Source organism: Orycteropus afer, unplaced genomic scaffold (assembly GCF_000298275.1).
Source record: "Orycteropus afer afer isolate SDZICR_OR568_19922 unplaced genomic scaffold, OryAfe1.0 scaffold00419, whole genome shotgun sequence".
Taxonomy (NCBI): domain Eukaryota; kingdom Metazoa; phylum Chordata; class Mammalia; order Tubulidentata; family Orycteropodidae; genus Orycteropus; species Orycteropus afer.
This window is the reverse complement of record NW_006922006.1, coordinates 948,432-959,724: the sequence shown is the minus strand read 5'-3', so window position 1 is coordinate 959,724 and position 11,293 is coordinate 948,432. Positions and strand designations below refer to the sequence as shown.

The window sequence follows — 11,293 nt, the reverse complement described above, 5'->3', positions numbered from 1 at the left end:
AGTGTTGAAGAGACATAGAAATCGGGAAAGGAAAAAGTGCTAATATGGGGATATGTGATAGGTATCAGGCAATTCTTGCTGAGAAGATGGGAGGCTTATGGACTAAATGAATGCATTAGGTTGAAACATGATATTGCTGCTTTGTAGGTCCAGAATAGTCAGATAGCAGTAATTTCATATGACTCAGTAATACTTGGACATCAGATCCATTATGAAAATGTTTTCTAAAAATTATTTTCTCTGAGTTTAAAACTAATACCTTTGTATTATAGAAAATATGGAAAAAGTTAAAAATGAATAATGAAGAAAATAAAGATTATTCATTATCTCTCAAAGCAGTGATGACCACAGTTAGTATTCTGGTGCACTTACCTTTATTTTCTTTCCTAAATATGTGTCCATATGTGTAATTTCCAAGTATTTGAATCATGCTGAAAATACAATTTTGTATCTTGCTTTTGATTCATAATTGTAAATAATAACATTGCTTCTGAAGTCGGAATCCCTGTGTACAGCTCCACCACTTGTTAGTTGCTTGACTGCATGCCATTTACTTAAACCCTCTGTGACTCAATTCCATTTGGGGAAAATAACAGTCTTTCTTGACTGGATTTTGACAATTAAGTGAAAAAAATATGTATATATTACAATTCTGTAATATATATATAAGGTGACATATGCTAATGTATAGGAGCTCTGGTGGTTCAGTGGTTAAAGTGTTTGATTGCTAACTGATAGATCAGCAGTTTGAAACCACAAGTTGCTCCACAGGAGAAAATTGTGTCTGCTTCCATAAAGATTTACAGCCTTGGAAATCCTATGGGGCAACTCTACTCTATCCTATAGGATCAGTGTGAGTTGAAATCAACTTGATGGCAATGGGTTTGGTTTTTGTTTTAATATATATTTATATATCTTACAATAATATAATCAGTTAACACAGAAAGTGCTTAATAAATGTTAGCTATTACTTATAACTATTATTTGGAAATGTCAATTAAAGGCTGCATAATATTTAGTCATACAGAAATATTTTATTATGAGGAAATTGGATTGTTAATGTATTTTCATTTTTAATATTATATTATAGTAAGCAATCTTTGCTCTGATTATTTTCTGTTTGCTCCTAATCCCCACTATTCAGTTTCTGCTCTTCTTTGCCCTGTCTCGTGCCCCACAAGGTTGGCTTCTGCAGACTGAATTGCCCAGTCTCCCCTGACTTCTTGCTTCCAGTTGGGTTTGGCTAATGGGAGAAAGGGCACATGACAGGAGACTGGAAGTGGAGGGAGGGCAGGGTGTTTACCTCCCTACCCTCTCCTTGCATTAATTAATTAATCAATTAATTAGTTTTGTCCAAAAGCCACAATTTCTATCAAGTGGCCTCTCTCCACAGCTGTAGCTCTCACAAATCTTTCATGTGGTAAACCTCCTTTTATCCTTCAGGCCCATGATAATAATGGCTGCTTCTAGTTGTTTCCAGAATGAGTCTTTCTACTCCTTTTTGGTTCCCCTACCCAGAATCCCTTTACTATACTTACTTTTTTACAGTTAAAACCTTTTGAATAGACCATCTATTCCAGTTGATACTTGGATACAGCTTCATACTTACAGTTCTATATTAATTTATGCTAATTTGCTAATATATTTCTTTCCCAGAAGAGAAATGACTGAGTCAAAGGGTAGAAATCTGTTTAAGATGCCCAGTACACATAGCAAAACGGTATCCAGATAAATTATACCAGTTTTAACATCAGTTGACAGAAATCTCAGGTGCACGGACTAGAACCAAACCTCATCTGATAGGTTGTACCTTCCCTACCTGTTCAGGGAGAGGTGATTCCTGGTAAGAACTCTCCCAAGGGCCCCCTTCATCTCATTGTTCCTCAGGGTGTAGATGAGTGGGTTGAGCAGTGGGGTGCCCAGTGTGTAGACCAGTGAAAGGAGCTGATCTTTCTTGGGAGAGTAGCTGGAGCTGGGGCGCAGGTACATGAAGGCACAGCAGCCGTACTGCAGCAGGACCACAGTGAGGTGGGAGGAGCAGGTGGAGAAGGCTCGGCTGCGGCCAGCTGCTGAGTGGATCCTGAGCACAGCAGACACTATGAAGCCGTAGGAGGCAACAATGAAGAAGAAAGGCACAGCAATGGCTAGTGTGGCTGCCATTAGGACTGAGTACTCATGGATGTGGCTGTTGGCACAAACAAGCTGCATCATTGGTGGTGCATCACAAAAGAAGTGCTCAATGCCCTGGGCCCGGCAGAATGGCAGAGAGAAGATGAAGGCTGCCAGTTGCACAGAGAGGAAGAAGCCAATGACTACAGAGGCCACAACCAAACGTACACAGAGAGTCAAAGTCATGATGAGAGGGTACTGCAAGGGGTGGCAAATGGCAACATATCGATCATAGGCCATGGCAGCCAAGAGGAAGCAGTCAGAGCTGCCAAGACCAATTAAGAATGCCATCTGAGTGGCACATCCCACAAGAGTTATGGTCTTCTGTGTCTTTAGGGTGTTTGCCATCATATGGGGCACAACTACAGCAGTGTAGCATACTTCTACTCTTGAGAGACTTCCCAATAAATAATACATAGGTGTGTGTAGGCGAACTTCTGACTGGATGGTCAACACAATGAGGACATTCCCAGTGATAACCAATGCATAAACCAGGCTGATTCCAAGAAAGACCAGGATCCTCAGCTCAGGGGTAGAGGGATAGGCCAGGAACATAAATTCCATCAATAATGAATGATTTTGCCAGGTCACTGAGCTAACAGCTTTCATCTGTGGAAAGTTCCATGGATAGAAGAATCAGATTGGCAAGATGAGTTCATACTCTGAGCTGTGAATCTAATCCAATCAGGGCTTGATTTTTGACACTGAAGGATCATTACCAGTTCCCTCTTTTCCTACCCTTTGAACCATCTTGACATAAATAGTTACAATTCAATTTCTAGTTGCCACATATTGGGCCAAGTTAGATGGGATTTTTGTGAGGAAAAAGGCAGAAGAAGAAGGTGGAATTCAGGAGCCATTTCCAGAAAAAGCAAAATGAAAATTAAATTCTTTCAATATGTTATTGAGAAAATGTTAAGGAATTTTGGGAAGAAAAGGTCAGGACTGTGATGACAGAAAACTAACCATACATTGATTAATTAACACATTTATTTACACTCAGTGTCTCCTTGAGGTATTGAGCTTAGGAATGTATAATAAAATCACATAAATTTTATGATATGGAGAAAAAGATAAATAATAAACAATTATAATACAAGGTGGATGGAGTCATAGGAAAGGTATCAATAACAAAATTAAATTTCAGAAAAGCAATGCATTTTTAATTTTGAGAATCAAGCAAGATTCATGGGAGAGAAATCATGGGGGTAATAAAGACATCGAAGTAAAAGAAACCTTGTTAGAAAATGCAATCAAAAGTGGAAAGAACGAGTATGTGAGAGGCATGATAAAAGTGATTCATTCTGAATGAAGGTGCTCCAATGGAACAAGGGGAAGAGAAGGCTGCAACCAGATCACAGAAGGCTGAACACCAAGTGAAGAAGCTTAGGTTCTACCCTTCAGGTGACAGTGACACTGGTGGTGTGACATCATCAGAGTTGTGCTTAAGAAAGATCAGTGACAGCTTTGTGTATTTCACCGTACACAAATTATATTTCAATAAAATGTATTTTAAAAAGAAAGATCGATCAGTGACAGGGTTCGGAGACAAAATTATTAAGAACTGTTAGGAAATGGGATCGCTGGTGGTGTAGGCATTTGACTGCTAACCAGAGGGCTGGCGGTTCAAACCCACCAGCCACTCTTCAGAAGGAAGATTGGGCAATCTACTTCTGTAGCGATACTGCCTCTGAAACCCAAGGAGGGGTCATGATGAGTTGGATCTGACTCGATGGCAATGAGGTTGGTTTTTTGGTATTAGGAAATGAGGAAACAAAACAAAGCAAAAAGGCTGTCAAAGACCTGAGCTTGAAGATACTGAGGAGGAGCCTCTGAAATCAGAAGTTCTGCCTACTCCTGATTTGCCTAGCAATACTGAATCAGGAAAGTCATAGCAGTGGAAGGAAACAGGATGTTTTCTCCTAGGGCTTCTCCTGGCTTGTAGGGATACAAGGAAACATCCGAGTTTGTGAGTGAGTTTGAAAAGCCAAACCAGTTCCTGTTTCCACATTTCTTTTCTTTGCTAAAATTCTAAAGAAAAACCTGGGAGGAGACATCTAGCTTCCATCCACACTTTGTGATGAATAGGCATACCTTACCAAGGTAGCACTATGATTGCACACTGAAAATTTTCATTCATAAAGCCCAGGTTTATGTCTTTCATTGGGATTGGAAGGTAGAAGAAGATTGTTTTCAAGGCAAGAACACCAGACTTCCTTTCCTCTTCAGGTTACCCCAAGTATCCAATCACCTTTATCCCCAGACCAGTTCATATTCAAGACAGTGAGGAAGAGGTAACATAAGACTTTATTTCACCTTTCCCAATTTCGCTATTTGCTATGATCTGATATTAGCTTTTAAGAGAAATCTCAATCCAAAATAATATTTTGAGTAACATCATTCACATAAGCCTACCCCATGCCACAGCATAGGAAGAACTGTGCTTAGGGACCATCAAAACATTAAGATCATCTAGTGCATGAACGGGTCTCTAGTTTTTCCCAACAGCTAACCAACTGGAACCTTTATGAAAAATAACGTGGCACCCAACATTTGGATTTCTCTGTGGAAGACTGGTATCTCTTCAAGACATGGCAATATAGAAGGTTACAAGAAACAAATGTCTAAAGGCCAACCTTCCCCCTATGTTGTGATGTAGGACTCTGAAGTCTGTGTCATGATGAAGACTTCTGAAAATTTTGTTATAGTCAGTCACATCCATATCATCTTAATGGTGCTCTCCAATCACAGGTCATGAATTCTTAGTGTTGGAAGGGACCACAGAATTGCTTAGTTCAGTACTCCATCAATGTTTGAATCTCTAATACAATGTCTGAATATCAGGTACTTAATGTATGGACAAGGAGCTCTGGTGGTATAATGGTTAAGACATTTGGCTGCTAACTAAAATGTTGGTGGTTTGAATCCACCAGCAAAAGATGAGGCAGTCTGCTTACATATGATTTGTAGCCTTGGAAACCCAGTTGAGTTTGCTATGTGTTGCAGTAGACTTGATGGCAGTGAGTTTAGTTTTTGGAAACTATACGTTCCATTGTTGGATGAATCACTTCTCTAAAAGTGCTTTCTTGTAATTGGCTAAAACTTGTCTCCATGGTACCTTTATGATATTCATTCTGCTCTACCCTATGGGGTTGTTTTCACATAAAATATTTCAGATACTGAAGAGTAGTTTTCATGCAGCCCAAAGTTTTCTTCCTTATTTCTTTAATTGTTCTTCTCATGAAATGGTTTTGATGCATCTCACTATTTTGACTCTGAAAATGCTCTCATTTTAGTGACTAAGGCACTTGACTGCTAACCAGAAGGCTAACAGTTCAAACCCACCAGCCACTCCTCAGAAGGAAGGTTGGGCAATCTACTTCCCTAGTGATATTGCCTTGGAAACCCAAGGAGGGGTCACTATGAGTCCGGTTCGATTTGATGGCACATAACAACAGCAACAGAAACAACATTGAAAAGTGTGCTGCCCAGAACAGATCACAGAAATAGCCAGCATGAAAAATATAGGAACATCACCATCTGGTAATGGACAGCCTATTTTTTTCATCTAATGCAAACAATATTAGATCATTGGTTAGTGTTTGATTTATTTTGGTGATCTCCTCAGACCTTACTGATATTCAGCTCCTTATACACTAAAACTCATAATTATTTTTCTCATGTGCAGAGAAGCAGAATAATATCCATCTTTCCTTTCACATTGTTTCATTGCCCTAGTCAGTTGAGATTGATATTTTAATCTTTACTGTACCACTCCACATCTTAACTATTCTTTCTGAAGTCACTCACATTTATTTTGTATGTATCAAATGTCAAGAACCACATACAATGGTGAGCAAAGTAGGTACAGTTTTTGCCCAACTTGAGTTTACATCCTAATGAGGGCAGAGAACAGCTCAAGAATCAGGCAAAAGTATGCTCGTTCCTCACTTATCAACTCGGTTAGGTTCCAGAGACCAGGTCATCATGTGAAAATTGACATTATGTGAAAATAGAGGATGACCACACCACATCACAAAATGGAAGATGATTACATCCTTACATTACTGCCCAATTACCTCATTACATAACTGTCAAATCACTTCATTCCTTAAGTACCAAACCACTGAGAATCATGGCCCAGCCAAGTGAACATACAACCTTAACCATCACAGCCAACATTATTCTTGCCTCACATCTTGGGGTTCGTTATTGCCAGAATGTGCAAAATAGTCAAATAGTAGATTTTTCCCTGTTGTCGTAAATGTGAAATGTTGGACAACAAGATAGTTGAAAAGTGAGAAGTAGGTGTATATGTAATGAAATCTATGATTAAGTACTGCAAAGGAAAGTGGAATGTGCTATAATACTGTGCCATATGGGTTCCTGGCATAGTTGATAGGTTAAAAAAAAGAAAATCAAATCAATTGCTGTTGGGTCACTCTGACTCATAACAGCCCTATAGGACAGAGTAGAACTGCCCCACAGGGTTTCCCATATTGTAAAACTTTATGGAAGCAGACTATCACATCTTTATCTTGCAGAAAAGCAGTGAGTTTGAACTACTGAACTTTTGGTTAGCATCTGAGTGCTCTAACCACTGTGATGCCAGGGTAACTTAGTTATTAGATAAGGTATTTTAAAAAGACTTCCATGAACAAGTAATATTTGAGCTTCAATCTGAAGAGTGGAAATCAATTAGGAAAATAAAGAGAGAACCGGGTATACACTCTGGACAGAAGAAATAGGGTTCTTTTGTGGTTCGAAGGGAGTCAAGCTTAGTGTATTAGCGTATCATCAATGTGCTAGTCCAGGTTGTTACTAAAAATGTTGCACAGCAGTGAGGCAATATAATAGTACTTGAGCATGCTTATTAGAAATCTCCCCCAGGGTAGCACTGGATCATGAATCCATACACATCGGAGTATATCCAGGTTACAAAAAATCAAACCAAACTCACTACCATCAAGTCAATTCAGACTCATAACTATCCCTCCTTGGGTTTCTAAGGTGGTATCTCTACAGAAGTAGACTGCCCAGTCTTCCTTCCGAGGAGTGTCTCATGGGTTTGAACTGTCAGCCTTCTGGTCAACAGTCAAATGCCTTAGGCACTATGCCACCAGAGCTCCCATATCCAGGTTACATTCTACCTAATACCGTCACTTACCTTTCTAGTTAGCCCAGCTCCAGCTTGCTAGGATGACATGAGAAACTTTATTCAGGTGCATTTTGGGAATCCAGATAGAATGTGCTAGAACAGCTTCACAATTGTCTAGTTCACATTACATAACAGAGGGACCTGATCTAGAATCTCAGTTCATTCTTGATAGTAGCATCCCCTGAACAGCTCATCTCACACGGATTTCTGTTTCATCATCTTTAAAACATGAATAATAACACTTACTTAATGGATCTGTGATTAGAATAAATGAGATAAAGTATGCAGAACACTACATCCTACGTAAAATTTTACTTTGCATAATAAATGTTAATTCTTCCCTCTTTTTTTGAAGCCATGAAGGGGAAGATATTAACAGTATCAGCCTCATAGAAGACGACTAAATGAGATATTATCTGGGGAAAGCATTTTTGTCAGTTCTTAAGCTGTAGATAAAGTTTAACATTATTCCTTCCTTCAATATTACTTTAGCTGAGATTAGTTAATACGTTTTACTCAGAAGAGTTGAGTTTCCAAGTGGAGTCAGAGAAAACACCATAAGTTGTGGGCTTATCTCGTTCTGAAATCCTGGAGCCTTGACTTGTAAGGTTATTACTCATTTTTCTAGACCAGTGTTAGCAGGTTCCTGGAATGTTGTACATCCAGAAGGAGGGAGAAAAAGACTTTCTGTTACTTCAGCATGAGAAGGGAGAAGGGTATACTGATCTCGTCTCTTCATTCACATTGAAACAAGACAGGGTCTGGCAAGTGTCATCTGATTGCTCTGGTGAGTAGAGGAAGGAGGACCATGATCCTTGGACACTACCCAGGGGGACTGAGTCTTTATGTAACCTCACCAAAAAAACATTTTGGAAGGAGTAAATTACTTTACCATTCGGAGTGTTGCTTCGTAAGTTCCATCTCCCAGAAGAAGGTAGCTAGGTGATTGCTGATTCCTCCCCTGTGACCTGTTAATTGGTCCAAGCTAAAATGGTCTCTCCACTTGGGATCCCCTGCTCCATGGAAGGTCTGGAGTATGCTTGTCAAGGTAAAGACCAGTGTTGAACCCTTTAGCAGCAGTGCTCAGTGCTCAAAATAATGTCCTGAGAAATATGAGGTTCCCCAAGGTCATTTGAGTTTCCTGTTTCAGAATCTACTCCCATCAGGTTTGTCATAGCTGAATTCAGCCCGTATCTTAAATGTTATCATCCTGGAGAACTGAGACCATATTTTATTTTAAGTGTGTAGTAGGATTTTTATTAATTTGGTAATCATCACCACTACTTACTTGCAAAATGTTTTCATCACCCTGATCAAAACTTCTGTGCCCATTAAGCAATAACCCCATTTTATCCTTCCACTAGCTCCTGGCAGCCTCTAATATACTCTCTGTCTCTGTTTTTGCCTGTTCTAGATACTTCATCTAAGTGGTGTGATACAGTACTTGTCTTTGCTGTCTGCCTTATCTCCCTTGGCTTACCATTTTCAAATTCCATCCATTTTATAGCATGTATCAGACAAGAGAACCTTACAGAGCTGTCCTACTTGGTAACACTTGGGCCACCATGAGTTGGCATCTACTCAATGGCAAAGGATTTTTTATTTTTTTAAATAACCCTCATAAACTAAAGTTTTTAGAGAGCCTCAGTAGTTTTTAAGATTTTAAATGGATTTTGAGACCAAAATTTTAAAACCACCACCACCTTCTCAGAGTCCTTCTAATTAAAATTAAACCCTCCTAGGAAGTGCCAGTGCATAGTGACATCTCTTAAACCTTCGTCAAACTCTGAAAAAACTGACCTGGGTGGACCTGTAAAGAGCAAGTTTATTCATTACCTAAGGCTGTCATGACGAAGTATCACAAATTGGCTGGCTTATGAGAATTGAAATTTATTTTCTCACATGACTGGAGGCTAGTATTCTAAATTCAGGACACTGACAAGGCCTTATTTTCTCAGAAGGCTCAAAGGGGAAGAACCTTTCTTGTCTTTCCTGGCTTCCAGTAGCCCCAGGCATTCCTTGGCTTGCAGCTACAGTATAACTCCACCATCAAGTGTCCCTTTTCCCTCTGTGAGTCTTCCTTTTTTATGTTGATACCACTATGATTGCATAAGAGCCATCCTAGACATCCTATGACTTTGTGTAAACTGATAACATCTTCAAAGACCCTATTTCCAAACAAGATCCTAGTCATAGGTATGGGGTGGGGGCGCATAACGATTTCAACACATCTTTTGGAGGACACAAATCAATCTTTAACAACAAAGAAACAAGAAGCAGAACCTGGAAGTTTAATGGGAAGGACTGCCTTGGTAAGATGGAAGAAAGGAAAAGGAAATGGGAAGAGATTTTATTCTTCTTTAAAGAGCACAGAACTCTTCTATCTCCCAAGATGGAGAACTTAATATGTAGCACTGATTTTTTTTTCTAGTCCTTTTATTTATTTATTTATTTTTATTGTGATTTGGGTGAAGATTTACAGAGCAAATTCACTTTCCATACAGCAGCTCACATATACTTTGTCTCATGACCTTGACCATAATTTACCACAATGCAACAGCTCCCCTCCCACTTCCTCCTGATAACTACCTCTTCCCTGTGTCCATCCCTCCATGCCCTCCTGCCCCCTGAGCTGTCTCTGGTGCAAAAGCAGCCCTTCTTTCTCCCATGATGGTTCTCTCCAAGGAGTGTATCTACCTCAGGTAAAGGTTCAACTCATATGTCTGTTTATTGTTTGGCTGGAAGCCACAGGTGTGGGTTCACTTCTAGACCTGAAGGGCAGCTAGGGGCCATAGTCTCAGTGGTTCCACCAGGCTCTATTGGACCAGAAAACCTGGTCACCATCCCTTTTTTTTTCTCCAAGTGATTTTGAGTTTTGTTTACATTGTTCTCCCTCTATCCAGGATCTCCTACATAGATCCCCTTCCAAGTGGTTGACAGTGGTAGCCGGGCACCATCTAGTTCTTCTGGTCTCATAGTCATATGGGCTGCAGATTGGATAGTGTATCAGTTGCTAGGACTGATTGTATCCATGAATTTTTGGTTTTCTTCATTCTTCTTTGCTCTGGATGAGGAGAGACCCATCATTGCATCTAGATGGCAAGCTTTTAAGATCCTAGTTGCTACTTGCCAAAGTAGGAGGTAGAACAATGTTTTATATAGTATGTTATGCCAATTGAGCTTGATGTTCCCTGCGGCTATGGTCTCAAGCCCACAGGTTCAACTACTTGGTCCCTCTGGGTAGCTGGCTGTGACCAAGCAGTGGCTACCACCTTGCCTCTTGTCAGCTCTATTATATACCTGGGAATTCACATCATACACATAAAACTATAGGACCGTTGTCTGCCAACCCTATACATGTTCTTGGGTACACTCCGCGCTTCATAGACATACCTACTAGTTCAGCCTGTCCACTCATCTATCCACCCGTATACCCATGTTTGCCTTAACTCACAATGCAGTACTATATGTGGAAAAGAGTTCATCTTTGTTGTCTGCACCTCCCATGTACCTCTCTATGTCTTTCTCTTCCTCACTGCCACCATATTGATCACTCACATTTGGTACATTGCCCTTCTCTTCACCCAAATAAATACTTATTTCTACCTATCTAACAGCATTCCCTCCCCTCCCCTCTCACCCCTGGTAACCAACAAAGAAAATTTCCTTCCATAGATAAACGTTTCCTTGACTTACAATAATGGACTAATACAAAATTTGTCCTTTTGTAATTGACTTATTTCACTCAGCATAATGTCCTCCAACTTCATCCACGTTAGGTGGTGTTTTGCAGATTTTACATTATTCTTTAGTGTTGCATAGTATTCCATTGTGTGTATGTACCATAGTTTGGTTATCCATTCCTCAGCTGATGGACACCTAGGTTGTTTCCATCTTTTGGCTATTATGAATAGTGCTGCAATGAACATGAGTGTGCATATGTCTGTTCTTGTCATGGCTCTCACT

The 11,293-nt window shown here is 39.8% G+C and overlaps 1 protein-coding gene across 1 annotated transcript; it reads right to left on the bottom strand.

Annotated features, from left to right (window-relative positions):
• Positions 1 to 1,815: 1,815 nt before the first annotated feature.
• LOC103208211 (olfactory receptor 10W1) lies at positions 1,816 to 2,784 on the bottom strand. Its single transcript, XM_007953888.2, has one exon. It carries the CDS (start codon positions 2,776 to 2,778, stop codon positions 1,816 to 1,818), a length of 963 nt encoding a protein of 320 aa, XP_007952079.2. The 5' UTR covers positions 2,779 to 2,784.
• Between the last annotated feature and the right edge of the window lie 8,509 nt (positions 2,785 to 11,293).